Source organism: Haemaphysalis longicornis, unplaced genomic scaffold, assembly GCF_048455015.1.
Source record: "Haemaphysalis longicornis isolate Haplotype H1 unplaced genomic scaffold, Haemaphysalis longicornis Haplotype H1 scaffold_8, whole genome shotgun sequence".
NCBI classification, from domain to species: domain Eukaryota; kingdom Metazoa; phylum Arthropoda; class Arachnida; order Ixodida; family Ixodidae; genus Haemaphysalis; species Haemaphysalis longicornis.
In genome coordinates this window covers 174,179,947-174,198,421 of record NW_027526445.1, presented here as the reverse complement: position 1 = coordinate 174,198,421, position 18,475 = coordinate 174,179,947, and the positions used below count along the sequence as shown (strand labels likewise).

The 18,475-nt window shown below is 50.2% G+C and overlaps 1 protein-coding gene across 1 annotated transcript; it reads left to right on the top strand.

Annotated features, from left to right (window-relative positions):
• The first annotated feature begins 1,918 nt into the window (after positions 1 to 1,918).
• LOC144148593 (glycogenin-1-like) lies at positions 1,919 to 18,213 on the top strand. Its single transcript, XM_077680107.1, has 6 exons — positions 1,919 to 2,232; positions 11,686 to 11,935; positions 12,204 to 12,329; positions 13,680 to 13,855; positions 15,204 to 15,276; positions 17,989 to 18,213. Exons 1-6 carry the CDS (start codon positions 2,015 to 2,017, stop codon positions 18,211 to 18,213), a joined length of 1,068 nt encoding a protein of 355 aa, XP_077536233.1. The 5' UTR covers positions 1,919 to 2,014.
• Positions 18,214 to 18,475: the final 262 nt, after the last annotated feature.

Below are 18,475 nucleotides of genomic sequence, written 5' to 3'. Positions count from 1 at the left end.
TGACCCAAAAAATCAAGTTCTTTGACTGAAAAAAGACATTTGTCGTTCAACTTCATGCCACTGTTGGCTATACATGTTAAGACTTCAACCAAGCTCGCGTCATGCTCAGACTGAGTCTTTCCCCACACAAGAATATCATCAAGATAGCAAACGACATTTTTGCAATTCTTCAAGATCTGGGACATCATTTTTTGAAAGACCGCAGGCGCCGACGCCAGACCAAAACACACCCTCTTAAACCTGAATAAGCCTTCGTGAGTCACAAAGTTTGTTAAGTCCCTACTTCCCTCTTCCAGCAACAACTGATGATAAGCCGACGCCAAGTCAAGCTTAGAAAAACAAACAGCACCATGAAACATCTGCAACAACTCCTCGACATGCGGCAAAGGATACCCATCAATGATAATTGCCTTATTCGGTTCCCGGAGGTCCACACACAGCCGAATGTCACCGTTCTTTTTCCGGACGACGACGAGTGGCGAAACCCACTCCGAGGCGTCGACACGTTCAATGACATCATTGTCCTCCAGACGTCGCAGCTCGCTGGACACTGGATCACGGAGAGCAAGAGGCAATCGTCGTAGCTTAGATGCAACTGGAGTCACACCTGGCGGCCGTTGGATCTTATGCGAGACGTCCTTGACAAGACCCAACTCGCCGTTGAAGAGATGTTCGAAACCCGAGGGCACGTTAACGGGACACTGCACTGCACACACCGATGCTAGTCGGCACGTAAGAGACGCACCGTCGATCTGAATACCCAATTGCTGGATGGCGTCGAGCCCCAAAAGCGATGTCCCTTTGTCTGTGACGTAGAATGTGACGGAGCAAGACCGTTGCAAGACTTGAACAGGAGCTTGGAATGAGCCGCGGATACCGATACGCTGCTTGGAAAAATTCCACAAGTCGACGGAGGCCTTCGACAAGGCATGCTGTTTACTGAAATGACGCTTGAAATCTTCGGCAGTCATCAACGACACGGATGCTCCGGTATCGACCAAGAGTTGCATGGTCACTCCGCTGACTTCGGCTTGTACGACTAAGTCCTTTTAACATACTGTTTATCATGCTTCTTCCAAGCAGCCCCAGGATCATTTCCGTCATTCAACGTGGCACACAAGGTAGCTAGTTTGTTGGGCGCTGAAAAAACGGTCCGCACTCCTGCCTTGTCTCCTATCTTCTTTAGGGGGTGTGACACACCCTGTACGTAGGGGATGACGTTTAGGAGGCCCCTGGCATTCTCTTGCGACCTTTTCATAGTCCCGTTGGAATTCACCCGTTTCAAAACGGTTTCCGCTGAGCTGCGCAGCAATGGCATGGGATACCCTGCCAAATTGAGTCTGCTGACCTGGCTGTCGAAGCTCAGTATGTTAAATGCGTGTAATGCATAGTATACGAGATCCCACTCTCGTGCGGGGGGGTCTACGTGGGCCAGAATGGCAGGTGCGTCAACGACCGTCTTCGTGAGCACGCAAATAACATGCGCACAGGAACAGGTAGCAATATTGCCTTAAACTGCAAGAATTGCAAGAATTGCTACCCCAAGCTCAAAGAAACCCGCATTTTAAAACCCTATCGTGACGCCCGATCCCGCGAAATCTTTGAGGCTTCAATCATAGCCACTAAGGGGGAGGATTGCGGGAGCTCGCATTCCGTGGCAGTCTTTGAGCGGGAGATGGCTTATCTGGCCGGATAAATAGAAATTTGTGTGTGTTTTATCACCTTTTACACCCGACGCCGCTTTTAAGCTCTTTGTTTATCTCGTTTTTACTGTCGTATATATGAATAACTTCTTTTCTTCTATTTATTGCCAACTTTAATAAATTTTCACCAGTTACTCGTCAGCGCCCGTGTCTGTTTCCCTCTCTCCGTCCGAGTTTTTTCCCGCTGTTTTTCAAGGTACCCCACCAATAGTTTCGCGTTGACTATGTTCCCGCGAGGTCTACTATCATCATCGTGTCTGCACTCATAGAAGTAAAGCAAGAGGGCAGCAGCGGCCCGCAGAAAGAAGGCAATGCAGTCGCAGGAGGAGGTCGCGGGTCTGAAGCAGTCATGGGTGACGCTGGCCACTAACGACATCTACGCCATCGGGGCCGTCGTGCTCGGGTACTCTCTGCGCGAAGCCAAGACCTCCCACAAGCTTACAGTGCTGGTCAACGAGGATGTCGGTGACGTCACCCGTCACCTGCTGGGCCAGGTCTTCGACGAGATTCTGCCTCTCACACAGCTGAGGTGAGCCTACCCGTCCCGATTTGTCTGTGTCGCCCAGTATCTGTGTCTGTGCTAGCGCGTACTCCTTAGATAGCGATAATGGCATGACGTACCTCCGAATCTTCATGAATACGTTTTAATTGACTTCGTCGACGAGATTACCATGGAAGCGACGACACGATGGGGACCGTTTGCCGGCATCACAGAAAGCTTCATAGAATGATGCCGTACTCCCAAGCCTTTCTACTAGAATGCGCTTTTTAAAGCAAAAGCTTTTTTATTGCAGTCGATGGCGATGTGTCAAAAAACTAAGGCAGTTCCCGGTAGACCGGTTGGTGGACCGAAAAGCTCTGATAACACCTTTGAGCACACGGCGCGTGCGTGAAAACGCCCTTCAAGTGTGTCAATACCGTTACTCTAAAATCGCGAAAAAAGGAACGGTTTTAGATAAGACAATACATGCATCAATTATGAACAAGCACTACAACAGTATACCATTATATCGTAAACCACGTAGCGGTATGCATTTGGATCGTTAGTAGATGCGTTAACGAAGTGCGCGAGAAATAGTCGCACGGGTTCGTTCTCCGTTTGCGACATCGGTCTCTGAAGGTTTGGCGGTCGATTAGACGCAAGTTCAGCCAAGGTGGACGCACTTTTAGCTTTCACGCTTCTCTCAGCTTTCTTTAGGCGTCCTATTCTCGGCGCAGTAAATTCACCGTGAACTGCGAATTCGCCACAAGCCTTCTCTGATTGGCTTTCAGTTTCGATCCCGTGCTTCCGGTTGACGAAGCCGTTATGCGTGCTTTCGTAATTTTGACGTTTCATGACATTTACTGGCACCAGTTCTAAAGTTTACCTTGTTTTTCTCGACGTAAAGCGCGTAAGTATTCGCTGGGAATACAAAAACTAGACTTGGCTTGTATTTCATATCCTTTCTTGGATTGGCTGAGAAGACGTGAAGTAATATAAACAGCTGGCGGGAAGGCTTACGTCACACATTGGAAACTTCAGCCTACATAAGTGGCGTGATGGTACGTAGCAGCTTGAAAGTGGCGGCTGCTGTCGCCGTGAAATAGGGCAAAACATTTCACCTATCTTCAGCCCCGTGAAATTCCCGTGTATTTGCTACAGGCAAATGTAAACAGTTGTAAACGTAACGTAAACAGTTGTCTTGGGAAAGAAATAATAGTTTGGACTTTTTCTAAGTCTTAAGCGTCAAATCAGTCTGCGTTTTGTCATATTTATACGTGCGTTCATCACTGACTGCTTGCGTTTTGCTTGCGCAAAGAACATGGCGCATTCACCGTGAATTCATGTAGGCGAGAATAGGGCCCTAGGAAAGGGTGATAAATTTTTTCCCGGCAACTGGAAGTGCAGCGTATACATCTTATCAGTGTATACATCTTAAGCAAAAATACAGTCTTTCTGCAATTATTTCATTTTGAACTGCGTTTTGCAGCCTGCAATAATTGCCTAGAGTGTCGTCCGACGGTACTGAAAGCACTGCACTAAAGTGACGTACACCGGCGTTTCACAGCAGACAATGGCGCATTTATCATCGCTTCGGTCTCCCTAACGTAGCGTAACGGAACGTAAACTAACCTCACATAACTTAGAAAGTCAGCAAAATAAGCACCGAAAACTAGTCTGAAATAACAAGTTAAACTAAGGACGTAAATAAAGAAATAAAGCCGTTCCACTCAATGAGAAAGCTGCAGGAAGTGCAGAGCAGTGATTCGCCATAATGGGCTGCAGCGCCGTTATCCGCTCACTGCTACCTCCCAACGCATTTCAAATTGCCCGCATTCGAAGTGCTCGCGCGCACACTCCCTGTAACTGCGCCAGCCGGAGTTCTGTTCTTTTTGTGTTTGCTTTTCTTCCCGCACGTGCCAGCGTTGCACTGTTGGATGGAATGCATGCCCAGCGACACGCGTATGACGTCAGGTGCATGGTTCGAGGGGCGTGGCAAGAGCGGTTTATTCTCGTGACTCTGGTACACGTGCGGGTGCAGCATATTGTCCCACACCCTTCCCTTTCTAGGAATGTCACAATTCAAACCGCGACGGCGGAATTATCCACCGGTCGCTCTTTCTGTGAGGATCGTCAGTGCTTTTGCACAATGGGTTCCGTGGGACTGCCTGTTGTTACTGCGACTCGTTGGCCGGCTGAGGCATTGCGACCAGATGAGTTCCGTTGCGTAATCCATAATCCTTGTCGACCCAGTAGGACCTCGGTTCCTTAGCATGCCCTTAGACCATGCTGAATTTTCTGACGTCCACGATCCAGACGTCAGTATCGGGGTCCCGCACCCCGTGCCGGATTTCGAAGTGGCGCTGTTGCTTCTTCCTGCTGTCAGCCTCGCATGTCCTCACCTTCTCTCTGTCTGGCAGGCAGAGAACTAGTCTGTCCGTAGAAACTGGCAAAGATAGTGAGGAGTCTTCTGCCCATTAGGAGTTCAGCGGGAAAGTAGCCGTTCTTAAGCCGGCTCGTCCTGTACGCCAACAGCGTTTTGTAGGCATCGCCCATCGTCTCGAGGTAGTCCCCGATACTACTACGGCTGCTTCCGCGAGCCCGTTGCATTAAAGGTACCAGGGACTCGATGTGACATGTTTAAAGCCGTATTCTTTGGCGAAGGCTGCAAAAGGCGAGCCAGGTTCCTTAGAAAATTGTGGGCCATTGTCCGTGACGACTACTTCGGGGATACCATGCCTTGCAAAAATTGAGTTGCAGTGATTTAATAATGCGTTCCCAGTCAGGCCCGGAGTTTGGCCAACTCGGGATACCTCGAGTAGTAGTCGGTAACGATTAGCCACCATGCTGCTCCAATAAAGAAGAGGTCAATGCCGAGTCGCTGTCAAGGCCGTTCGGAAATTCTGTTGGCTGCAACGGCATCTTCCGGTTAGGCTTTTGCTCCAGGCAGATCCGGCAGGACTTTATGAAATTCTCGATGGCAGTGTCAATTGTAGGCCACCAGACAGAAGTTCTTGCTATAGCACGGCACTTGTCGATGCCGAAATGGCGTTCGTGCAGTAGTCCGAGAGCTGACTCTTGTGGCTTTTTGGGCACGACAATCCTAAAGTCATGCATCAGGGCGTTGTCGACTTAGGTGATGCTGTATTTATGCGGCCAGAATCTTTTAAGGTTTGGTGGGAAGTCGCGACGGCTCGGCCAACCCTTCTGCATGAATGCACGTAGCTGGCGGCAAAGTTCGTCGCGTTGTTGCTCCTGTGTTAATTCTTCTTGGCGGCAAAGTTCGTCGCGTTGTTGCTCCTGTGTTAATTCTTCTAAGGAGTGTGGTGAAACTGGGAGCGTCGATACCAGCTGATCCACATGTCCTTCGATCTCTCTGTCTCGAGCTCATTCGTCTTGCTGTGGTTTAAGGGAGATCTTGATAGGGCCTCTGCTGCGCTCAGTTCTTTGCCGGGCACGTAAACGACCTCCTATACGTAACGCATTAAGCGCATCCCCATCCTCTGTAGACGTAGGAGGCGTCAAGCCCTCGAGGGGCTTTGAGCCGAAAAGCGCACCTAGGGGCTTCTGATCAGTCTCGAGGCAAAACCTCATCCCGAAGACGCAGTCATGGAACTTCTCGCATGCGCAGACTACGCAGACTAGAGCGAGTCTTTCCTTTTTATTGTGGGCGTATCGACGTTCCGGTTTAGTCGGTAATCGAGAGGCATACGAGATTGCAGCGAAGTGGTCATTCACTTGTTTTTGGCGCAAGACGGCACCGAGCCCGTAGGATGACGCATCCGCTGTGATCTTGGTCTACCTGTCGTTGCTGTACACGGCTAGAACTGGGCTTGCTGAATGCATTCTCTAGTGTGGCCTCCCAGACGAACTGTCGTCCATGGGACAGGCAACCCCATATAGAGGTCTTCTAGAATGTCACTCATGCGTCGTCGGAAGTGTTCAGGCGCAGAACAGATGCCGAATGGTAGACAGATGAAGCAGAAACGGCCAAAAGGCGTTATAAAGATGGTGATCAATTTGCTTCTCTCAGTCAGCGGGATCTGCAAAAAACCCGAGGTTACGTCGATTTTCGAGAAACAGGTGAAGACATTGTAGGTAAGGTAAGGTGAAGACAGGTAAGGTAAAGTGAAGACATTTTCTACGCTTTCTCGGCCGTTGAGCTTGAAATGAAGCCTTGCTAGTCCCGAGATGTGGAGAGTCTTTCCATCCGGGCCCTGAAGCCTCCGGTCAGTGGGATTTAGTGACGAGCTTGTAGAGCTGTCCGAATTGTCACTCCGGGATAACAGTCGTGTCCGCTGCCGCGTGGAGTTTGATGACTACGGTCTGTGACTCGACGAAGGGAGAGACCTCCCACCTGGATGAAGCCGTCGTCGCCGTGAGGCACACGAAACCTGGCTCCTGCTCGATGTTTCGTAGATAATTTGATGAGTGGAAAATGGTTTAGAAATGGCCCTGTTTTCTGTACATCTGGCAGATGCAGTCTTTAGTAGGACACGGGGCCCTAACGTGCCGTCCTTTGCTGCGCCAGCCACACGATGGGACGTTTTTCTTTGGGCCTCTCTTGTGGTGTGCTGTTGGAGGTGGCATTCCAGCAGGGTGTTATGCGGGGTCTATTCCGTCGTGCTTTTAGAGCATCGTGGTGGACTGTGGCCGAAAGGGGTCTGTGACGACGTGGCCGAAAGGAGTTCTGCGTGCTGTTGTACTGCGTCATTCTTACGAGCGATGGTTAAAGCCTTCATGAGGTCAAAGGTAGGGTCAAGCTGCAGAGTTAGCGACAGTTTGTGGTTGTTGAGGCCCATGACCAGTCTGTGACCGATTAACTCTTCGCGGACCTCCCCATAGTTACAAGTCTCGGCTAGTGCGTGCAGGACTGTGGCATAAGCTTCTACGGAATCGCCTTCTATCTGGACTCGGGTGTTGAAATTAGCCCGCTCGTAGATTATGTTTCGGCGAGGTATGAAGTAGTCCTCGAAACCCTTTAGACAGCGTTGAAATTTTTCTGCTCCTCATGGGCAACCTAAATGTGTTAAAAATGTCTTCTGCCTTGGGTCCCATGAGGTATACCACGCGTCGACCTGGCATTCTTCGGGTCAATCGCCTTGCCATAAAGCAGCCCGGTAGCGGAGAAAGCGTCTCTTCCATTGAGGCCAGTCTGATGGTGAGGAGAATGTGAGCGAGAGAGGTGCCGCGATCTGGAACGAGTCAGCGCCGCCGGTTTTGTTAGCCATCGAGGATGAGTCGCCCGAGGAGGTCGCAGGCTGGTCGCTAGTCGAGATAAAGCCCACAGACGAGACGGAAGTGACGGAATGAGCAGGTTAGCTGTGGCTTCAGGACGAGGGGTTTTTGGGTGTGCTGGCGTGTCTTTCAGGCGGACAGCAGCGGCCAGCACATCCCACTTCCGACACCTTGTTGGATGGAATGCCTGCCCAGCGGCAAGCGCATGACGTCAGGTGCATGGCGGGAGGCGCATGGCAAGATTGCTTGATTTATTGTGGGTTTGAACGCGCCGACGCAATGCAGGCGATGAAGCGCGCCGGAATGGAGGACTCTGGAATAATTTTGACCACCTGGGGATGTTTAACATGCACCGAAAGGTCGTACACACGGGCGTGTTTGTTTTGCGCCTCCATCAGAAAAGCGGCCGCCGCGGCCGGAAATCGAACCGGCGACCTCGTGCTCAGCAGCACAACGCCTTAGCCACTGAGCCACCGCGGCGGGTACGCGCGCGTGGCAAGAGCGCTTTATCCTCTTCACTCTGCTACACGTGCGGGTTCAGCAGATTGTCCCACATGCGCTGCCACTTGTTTTCGCTTACTATCGTAAAAACCAACCCAACGAGCGTTCCTAACCGAATGAACGAGGGTGCTGCCGGTTAATTACGTATATTTTGCTTCAATTGTACCTACAGTTTTCTTTGCGCTAAACAACGGGGAGATGTATGACAAGCGCCAGCGGTTCACAAGTTCCGAACGCTATGACTATATAAACCGCTTGTCTTTCGAAGCCTGTGGGTTACGCCGCGAAGACAGCCGATACGACGGAATGCCATGTGGCTCTACTTGAATCCAGCAAACGAGCTACTACGACAAGGGGAGCCTCCAAAGTGCTCTGCACTTGATAAAAAAATTATCCAGAGGCGGGTCAAAACTCCCGCCCTTGGGACCAAGAGGCTAAGGACTCGAAACCGTAATGGCAAACTCTGCGTCCTATTCCAGGCTAGTGCTAAAAAAATGGCTCCAATCCACGCTGTGAAGTTGGTTGAAAAGCAAACATTTAAGCCACACCCACAGCAATTTACAGGTCTAGTAGAGACGGTTTACATGTACCGCCCACCTCGAAAACAGAAGCGTCTTGTGCGGGGAAGGCACGATCGAGGACGTCAATGGCAGTTTTCTTTCCGACGTTCTGCACAGCAGAAATACGCGAAAACTCCCTGCGAAACCACAGGCGATCACACACGGCGCAGGAGAGAGGGAGAGAGAAAACATTTATTGCCCAGTCATCGACATATGTCCAGGTCAGCTAAACGATGGATCCTGAGGCGTCACTATCTTCATAGTAGTCCAGAATGTTCTTGCAGATTTTCTGGATTTGAAGGCAGAGCGCTTCCTGGGTGGCCCGAACGTCTGTTTCAGGCGGGAAAGCCAGCCAAGTGTCCCATGAGGTGATGCGGAGAGGGAGGGGGGAAGCTTCGGAGGGTGGTAGCCCCAGTAGGAGTGTGGGATAGAGGGGTACGCGCCACAAGAAGGGCAGGTTGGGGACGGGAGCACTTACGTATGCGATGTAGAATGTGGTGAGATGGGAGAGAGCGGGTATGAGCCTGGCGGAGAAGAACGGTTTAGGTGCGAGTGAGGAGCGGGTCTGGAGAAGGGTGGGCTTTCCGGGCGAGGCGATATGAGAGTAAAGTGAATTTACGGGTTGCGCGATCGTGAAGACGAGTGGAAGGAGGATGGTATGAGGTTGGCCAGAGCATAGACGCACCCGGGGATAGTTCTCGGGAAAGCGCGTTTACTCTTGCGTTGCCATCCATGTTAGCGTGCCCGGCTACCCATACCAGGACAAAGAGGTGAGAAGGATGTCTGTTGAGAGTGTCAGTCACTAGGTTAGAAGAAAAGGGGTTGACGGTATAGCGTAAATAATTTGGAATGGCGGATTGCGAATCTGTGAAAATGTAAGTGGGGTGTTCGGTAGAGGTTGGGAAAGCAGCATGCTCTAGGGCAAGAGCGATGGAGTGCTCTTCTAGGGAGGTGGCATCTGGCGGGCAGAAAAAAGGCGTGTGTGTGGAAACCAGAGACGAGTGGCGTAAAAAGGCTGCGGTTCGTGTTTGCCTGGAGGAAAAAGAACTGGCGTCTGTAAAATATACTGCCGATTCCTTCTTTTCTAGGAAGGAGACACGTTTGGTTAGTGCGGGACAGCGTAGAAAGCGACGGGTGGCATGCCTGGAGGAGTTAATTTTCTTAGGTGGGGTTCTGTGCGGATGCGTTGGAACGTGACCCAAGGAGGGGCAGTTGTGGGGATTGGAGGAAGCGACGCAGTATGGTAGGTAATCGTTTGCAAAAAGTGCCCGACCCTGGTGAGATGTCTGGAGGCGCTGAAGTTGGACTTGTTTGTACACGCAGGAGAATCCAAATTGCACGTCGAGAAACTTGTGCTGGAATTTTAATGTGCCTCCCTTGAACATGGCAGCCTTGGCGGCGTGGTACTTTGCTCGTTTTGCAGCATTGTCTGCTTCGCAGTGCCCATCATCTTCTCGCAGTGCTTGTCGCTTCGCAGAATTGTTTGTTTCCCGACGGTCATCGTCTTCTCACCGTGCTTGCCGTATACGCTCGGCATGTCTAGCAGTCTGTGTCGGATTCTGCTTACAGCGCTCTCGAGAGAGAGACGGCGCTGTTCTTTTTTTTCTTCGAGCATTGTGTTCCTGCTGTTCTTCTGCAGTTTTCTGTTCGCGTGGTCTCCCCACGGCAGCATGCGATGAACTGATGGCATCGCTAGAGGGGTTGCATTTAAGCCGTTACCTGGGATTCGCATGGTTGGCGTCCCGAACGAACGTTCGTTGGCGGAAACAAAACGGAGAGGAACGCCTGTCAGAGGGTGAGCAGGAGGGCGGCACTTGCGCTAATGCGTCTTCTCTCTCACTGCTTCCCGTAACTCTTGTTTCATGTGGCGCCTTCAAATCGCCCTCCTCCTTTCCAGGCGCTGAATGAAAACCAGAACTAAAGCAACCGTCGCTAAAGCAGACAACTTTGTCACGCCGCTGTGAGCAAGCACCTGCGCGGGGTATGCTGGGTAACCATCTACACTGTGCTCTGTGAGTCCTCCGCCGCCGCCGCACGCCAAAGAAGAACCGTTCGCTGGTAGAGCTAGAAAGCTTTGCTTTAAAAAAATGGACGCCATCCCGCCCTGCGAAAGCGGATGTCCAGCGCAGCTGTTGCAAGCCACTACACATGCCGACCAGGCCTCGGAGGATGTGGAGAAACCTGTACCTCTTCTAACGTACCACGAAATAACACAACATTACAAGCTTAATCGACGGACTTTCCCGCTACCTCACCCAAACCTCATGAAATCTCAAGAAACAACACTTAGACTCTTACAAACCAACACCTTCCCGCATCCAATCAGGCTTCACCGGATATCCCCCACCCAGTATCCAGCAGAATGCAAATACTGCCAAGAACCTGGTACACTACGACATATCATCCTAGAGTGTCGAAAAAACATGCACCCACCACCCCTTCCCCGCATTTCAAATCCCCCAGAGCAGTGGGAGACACTGCTGTCCAGCCCCTGCCTCTCGGACCAGCTCCTGCTCATCGAGAGGGCAGCCGCTGCTAAGACAGCTCATGGATTCCTGTGAAGAGGGAGCCACTCCTACAAGAACACCGTAAATGCTCTCACAATAAACGTTTTCTCTCTCTCTGATGGGGGAGGGCATATAATGTTCCTCATTGTCCCTGTGTGCTTGCCGTTTGCACGCGGCTTCTCTGGCGGCAATGCTGGGTCTTGCATGCGCTCCGAGTCTTGGGCGAGAACTTCTGGGTCCTGCCTAGCCTGACGCATGCGCTAGCCCCCTTCCTCTTTTGGGAGCAGGTACAAACCTAATCTTTACCAGAACGTATGGGGGGTGGGGGTGAAGAGGGTTCCCATTGTTCACCGGGGTCTCATCATAATGTGGTTTCGATGCTTGTTTTGTCATTTTTTTATTTACCCGAATACTGAGCTCAATGCTGCACGCCTTATTAGCCTCACACAAGCGCTCGACGTCGGGGGCGAGAACTGGTAAGTCCTGCCTGGGTTTTTGTTTACGACACAAAATTTCTCGACCAACCAGAGGCTAACAAACTTCGCTGTAAAATACGAATGCCGTCGGGCAGCCCTCTGTCCATGCCTATAGCGCTGAGCTGGTATGCCGTCTTACAACAATCTAGACACTGTGAAGATATTTTCTGTTTTCTGCTTTTTAAAACTCGCGGTTTCGTGCCTCGTTGCGCCGCACAGCGGTGCGGACACCCCGGGAGGCCCAGAACGTGCCGGAGACGAGGTCACCTGCTCAGACACAAAACTCCACGTTTGGCGCCTGCTGCACCTTAACAAGTGCGTTTTCCTGGATGCGGACACCCTGGTTCTGTCTAACTGCGACGACCTCTTCGATCGCCAGGAGCTGGCGGCCGCTCCGGTTCGTGGGTGGCCCGACCTGTTTGACACGGGTGTCTTTGTCTTCGAACCTTCCGACAAGACACACGCCCAAGTGAGCCCTGTGCTTAGTTTCACTCCGGCGCCCCTCATTTCCTGTGTGGCGTCGGTGCCTTAAACCCCATAGACATGTAGCACAGTGTTTAATATTGCGTTAGCAGTAGGTGGGTCTTGGCGGAACAAAATACGCTTCAGTCTTATCTCTCGAAGACTACTTCTCTTATCATTCGTCTGTCGTGGCTTGTTGCGCCGAGCCATGAATTTATTATTGGGGTGAATATATTTCACTCCTGGTTAAAACGCTTTTGTAACTTCTGCCCTAGGTGATAGAGGCGGCTCGAAACAACGCCGGCTTTCACGGTCTCGACCGGGACGTGCTGAACGCGGTTTTCGGGTCAAAATGGAAGAATGACCTGTCTCTTCAGCTGCCCTTCCTCTACAACCTTCAGGCAAGGTCTCGCTGTAGTTTAATTTTGCATTCATACTAGAGCCAATAATCCCATAGCACTCATTTGTATATCTCTTGATAACGTTTCAAATAAATGAAAAAACCCTACAGTTCATTTTTTGCTCACGGGTGAAAAAGAAACAGATACCGAGTCCGAATAAAATCAAATTTTTACTTTAAAAAATGCAGCGAAATGGGATTATTTATGTCCCTGCGTTTTTTATGGTGTGCGTTAGGGTCCAAGAAGACAACCGTTACAAATTTGGCACCCAAACACCATTGGTCTATGTACAATATGAAGTGTTCGCAAGGCTTTTATCATCGGACAGAGCAAACATTGCACCTTACGTTGGGCGAGGTTCAGTTGGGTAATGAAGGACTGAAAGTTTTCAGTGAAAAGCAGTAAGCGGCAATTTCGGGACTTGCTTTTTCCAGGAGCATTTTCGGATCTGCATGTTTCTCTGTATCCGGAGTATGTGGGATGTTAAACATGGTAAAAAAATTCTGGCAGACCCGCCGTGGTGGCTCAGCTGCTAAGGCGTTGCGCTGCTGAGCACAAGGACGCGGGTTCGATTCCCGGCCGTGGCGGCCGCTTTTCTGATCGAGGCGAAAAGCAAAAACGCCCGTGTGTACGATATTTCGGCGCATGTTAAAGATACCCAGGTGGTCAAAATTAATCCGGATCCCTCCACTACGGCGCACCTCGTCGCCTGCGTTGCGTCGGCGCGTTAAACCCCGCAATCAATCAAAAATTCTGGCAGCAGACGCCCCCGCAGCGATGACAAATGACCGCATTCGCTAAGGTGGGACATTCATTATGGAACTCTTCATGCCGTTTATTTGAGAGTAATCGTTCTTGCACTACCTGATAGCTACGTGCATCAGGAAGCCTTCAGGAAGGCAGGTCTCAAGACACTATTCGTTTACTACAGACATTACTGGTCATGCCCACGAGGGCGATATTTGAATGAGGGCATACTCCGTTGTTCAAAAAAGGAATTGATGTTGATTTCTGTTTGGAATAATTGTATTGTAGAGCGCATGCCAGGGAAGAAAGACGGAAACAGCCTTGCTGCTGCAACGGCTACCTGATTTATTCGGAGCGTGGTGCTCGGCCTTATCTCCAAGACCAGCGCAGTAGATGAGGATTGCGGTGGAACGCAGACAATGACGGTGATGGGCGTTGCAAGGGCGAGGATGATGATGGCCCTACGGTCTGCTAAGGTAAAATCTTGCGCATATGCAGCGATGGTATTTTTTTTCAACATCGGTCCTCCACCTGCATGCAAAGCATACCAAAATATTTCATTGAAATAAAATTTCCGCATTTCCACTCTCTGGTGACACGCAGAGCTCTGCGGGACGGCCCTTCTACGACGAGGCTTACCGCCAGTACGGGGCGTCGGAGACCAAGATCGTCCACTTCTGGGGATTCCACAAGCCATGGACGCAGCCCTACAACCGCATCAGGCGGGAAGTTCACCCTGCGCCCGGATGCCCTCACCACCCGGAGCATCTACAGAAGTGGTACTAGTATTTCGTCTTTTGTCTTGCCCTTGTCTTAACAGCCATCACTGTGACAATTGCGCTTCCGCGTACTGGTATTGGAGCCGATTTGACGGAAATGTTTTCGCTGCTTTCTACCGAGATCGCGCTTTCTTCTAGGCAGTCAGCGCATGGGTAGGACCTGCCGCCATGGTGTATACTATTCTACGGCATAGACAAGTCCATCTACGCAGGGCTAAGTGCTTAAATTTGTTTCGTCTATATTGGATGAATTTTAAGACTGTAAAACTCTTATGGCTAGGCAGAATAGGCAGGATTGCCATTCTTACTACATGCCAATGTCTCCCTCGTATTGTTATTTTGTTTCTTTTTTGCTAAGCAGCTGTTTCCGCGGCATCTATTCCCATCCCCCGAAAGCAGCAAAAAATCCTGTAGGTGACTGTAAACACCGGCAAAGCTGTCACTTGTCCACTAAAAAGCTCCATCTCCATTTCCTTCCCTGCATCTTTCCCTCGAAGGGTGGCAAGTGTTTGCAGCACTGTCCCATACACGAATAGGGACAGATAGAAAACTGCGACTCCACACAATGTCGCTTCAGACTTTCGGATGTTTGAGGCCACAAGCAACAAAATATTCACCCGTTTCATGGCGATGAAAGCAGGAAAAAGTAAGTAAAGCTAAAATGATAGCGAAAGTCATACAAAATTTCTCTTCATACATTCTTCTGTATTTGGGGAAATGCAGAGAGAAAGACGGGATGGAAGGACGACAAAGTTGAAAAACGCGGGCTCCTCCTTGCCCTTCCGTCCCGTTTGTTAGCGCTGTTTTTCGCCAATGTTATGAATCAAGGAGGTAATATCCTAGGCAGTATTGTCGTGAACTTTCCCAAAAGACGAAACACTTAAAGACGAAACACTTAGGGCACGTGATACGAGGGAAAGATAACCGTTGGTCTTTAAGGGTAACCGAACGGATCCGAACGGCCAGCTTGGCAGGGGGCGGCAGAAAGTAGCTGGCCAAATGAGATCAATAAGTTTGAGGGGATAACTTGGTCGCAGGTTGCACGGCACCGGAATAATTGTAGGTCTAGGTGAGACTCCTTTGACCTCCAGTGGGGGTAGATAGGATGATGATTATGATGAAGAACAAGAAGATGATGATCATGATGATTATGAGGATTCAAATAGCCCGCCATCACACCTTAATACAGTTTGTTCTTTGAGTCACATTCGCTTGCTGTTATCGTTTCCATACAGGCCGGCTGGCTGGCGGACAAGAAATAATTTTCCTATTTTGAAGCATGGTTCCGGAGTTCTGGGGGATATTCTGATGCAATAATTTCACCTTATCTTCCCACTTTCGGTTGCAGGTGGCAAGTGTTTTGCCGGCATGTTCTACCCGAGCTGACTCGCTACCCGTGCGGAGACGGCCAGAAGCCGGAGGTGTGTACCCAACTCGGTACTTGCCCATTACGAATGTGCCCAAAATGTGCGAATGTGCCCAAAATTTTACGAATGTGCTCGGTACTTGCCCAAAAGAATGTGCCCATTACGCAGAATACGACGCGCGTATTTGGTACCCACAGTGCACAATCATCGACAACAATGATCGGTGAGATGACCCTGCGTTACCTGTACATCAAGTGCGGCATTTGCTGGCGGCTGTGAAAAAACAGAACCGCTGCGAGGTGGGTTCGGTTTATAAAGCTGCCCTTTTCGCGGTGAATTTTTTGTATGCCAGACCGGGCACGGCCTCAGAGGAGTACTGACACGAAATTTCAAATCTGGGGTAACTATGTAAAAGGCCTCCTGTGTATAAGGCGATATCTCCAAGCTAGTTGCAACAGTAACTGTTCAGTATAACATATTTTGAACACATTTTAATCTTTGCGCGCACAAGAAAGCTCTCAGTGGGTCAGCATGGCGCCATCTGCTCCTGGCCCCAAACTGCCGACGTGAGGGCTTTCGTCAGAGCTCTTTGTTTCAGGCAGTTGCGAAACTCCGCCTCAAAAAACGGCGCTTACCTTGACCCCCCTTCCCGGGAGACCCCTGCTTTGGATTGTGCGTATGGTGGCGCCATTGCGGCCACCGCACGCTCTACCCATAAACAAACTAATTATTGAAACTGATAATTTAACGTTGAATTTTATTTTAAAGGCGCATAATTCTTTATTTTTATACTTTCTTACGTTATTCACTGCGTCCTTAACTGCGGTTTTTTGTGCAATTGTTTCTACGTCTGCGCAACTGCCTCCACCGATTGGCACTTGTGTGGCACTCCGGCACGACATAGGTTCGACCTGAAGTACTAAGTTCGGCTCGGCCTTCATCACACTGTATGCGAAAACTAATCCAGTATCTGATCAAGTGGCTCTAAATAATCCTTTCAAGCTTGCGTCAAGCCTGCACAGCGAATTTTTAACTCTTTTTTGCCGCCGGAAGACCATATGACGCGGAGCACGCCACAATGCGCAGGCGACAACGCGTCTTGTTGAACGCGGACGCATTGTTTTACTACTCTTGGTTCGAATGCATATAAAACACTTCTCTGGTTGAACACCTAGGGCTTGTTCTGCACAAAAAAGTTATGGTAGCACCCAAATACTATTTTTCGCCCAGCTCGTAGAGTGGCGAACCGCACGTGGCAGCAGATCGTGGAGGCCACGAACCACGTTGTATAGTTTATTTTGTCACCAACAGATGGCGCCATTGTACGATAAAGTCCGAAACAGTGTACCAATCGCTGGGCCACTTTTTGATGCATGGGGCCTATAGGAAGTTCCGCAGCTCCCATATCAAGTAACTCTGGGCTCCCGTGACGTGGCCAACGCGTTGGCTGCGGTTGACGCGCTCTGTTTAGCCCTTTGTATCACGTGACGGTTTGGGAAATGACGTTATTCTCCCCGGCGCATGGAGAGGGTGGAGATTACGGCCGGTCTGTCATGGCGACCGCCTCGGTCTGACACGAATAGACTAGTCTGTAAATAACTATGTACGCTGCTATCGACCGTGTAATGCGCCATTCTATGATTTGTGGACTGGTAGGCACTCACAGCAACAAAACAAAACTTAAAAATTTTGTGTCCGTACTCCTTTAACCGTAGCTTCCAGGAGCATCCGGAAGCTATTCAGACAATTCTAACACCATTGCCGCAGATCGAACAACATTATTCTTCCCATCTGCTGGTCTTGTGGACCCGAAAACTGGACACATGACATGGACACGTGGTTTTGACGCATGACCGCATGGTCGTCTTGACACATGGTGGCCATGCAATCGGTCACCAGGTGGCTGCATGCTTAAGCGTACGTTGTTTGGCTTCATTGTCACCCACTTCATTTCCCCCCACCCCTGCCTTGATGGCGACAGCGCAGTGACTCCTACGGTGCACAAAACAGAACCACCACCTGCACACTCTCACTGCAACTCAGTTTTCATGGACACCTCACGCGCTCCAAACCTCAGCCGAAATTTTCTCAAGCAATGCTTTCCCAACGCCACTCATACCCGAAGAAACTTTCCTTGGATGGTACGCTGTTATTTCGATGACCTTACTGCTCATTCTCTACACCGACGATCTCTAGCGAAATGACTGTACTCGATACGCCGAACCAGACGTAGTGAACTCACACGCTGCCTCTTTCGGCCCACTGTTCTGTTCGCAGCGCTTTTGCACGAGTAGTTTGGAGTCATGAGTAGGCTCCTTAAGTGGGCCCAGCACGTTCGCTTCTGATGCATCAACCAACCTCAACATGCCTCGGATTCGAAACACAGTTTACCTTCTAAGCCCTTTTCTCCACCTTGAGCTAGAGCTCTCTTCATCAAACGCTCTCTCTCTTTTTCCATCTCTCTCTATTCATGCAAGCCAAGTGGGTGCGCGGGCGTTTGTTAAACCTTCGGCGGTTGACTGGGCCCCACATATTGAAAACAAGCGTATAGCAGCAGACGCTCTTTTTTGTATGTAAAATGCTAGAAATTACAGCTTGTACTTCAATAGTTTCATGTCTGGATCAAACTATTACAGGTTGCAATTCACGCGGGTAATCCATCGCCATAGTTCTCCTTGATGTGAATATGAATATAGGCATGCACATCTCCCCGTCAGCAGGCATATATTGCGTCTGCTTTTCACGACTTCTCTTTGAATGTCGCAGGGGTCGTCCAAAGCAGATGTGCCACCGACTGACGAGCACCGACGCGACGACGTGGAGAGCGACGACGAAGAATACGAAGGCCTCGGCACGTTCCTCAACATCCAGCGGCTGCTCGACGTGGCCGTCAAGGCGGCGACGCCGCAGGCCGATGAAGAGGACGATGACTTCCCCGATCCCGCCTCTTCACTGGACTCGTCCTTTAGCGACGACAATCACGCCGAATAAAGGAAAAGCAACATGCGCCTTCGAAACAAGGCTGCCTCGGTTGTCGGCTTCTTCCTTTGCGAAAAACATTATGTTCTATGCAAAGTAGACTCGGTTGCAGAACTGTAAATAAATAACACCTGTTTTTATTTATTGTCATGTTAATGACAGCAACTCGAGGTGCGGGGCTACCTTATTTGCCTCATAACGCAGTTTTATTTTAACATCAGGTGGTCGCAATACCGACTACATTCGGATATCCCGTTCAGATATCTGCATATAG

What these genes read in the sequence shown, in the direction of transcription:
- LOC144148593 (XM_077680107.1), top strand. Translation starts at nt 2,015, where the DNA reads ATGCAGTCGCAGGAGGAGGTCGCGGGTCTGAAGCAGTCATGGGTGACG. An exon ending in CCGACAAGACACACGCCCAA is followed by an intron (nt 11,936 to 12,203) that starts GTGAGCCCTGTG and finishes CTTCTGCCCTAG; the next exon opens with GTGATAGAGGCGGCTCGAAA. An exon ending in CCGGAGCATCTACAGAAGTG is followed by an intron (nt 13,856 to 15,203) that starts GTACTAGTATTT and finishes TTTCGGTTGCAG; the next exon opens with GTGGCAAGTGTTTTGCCGGC.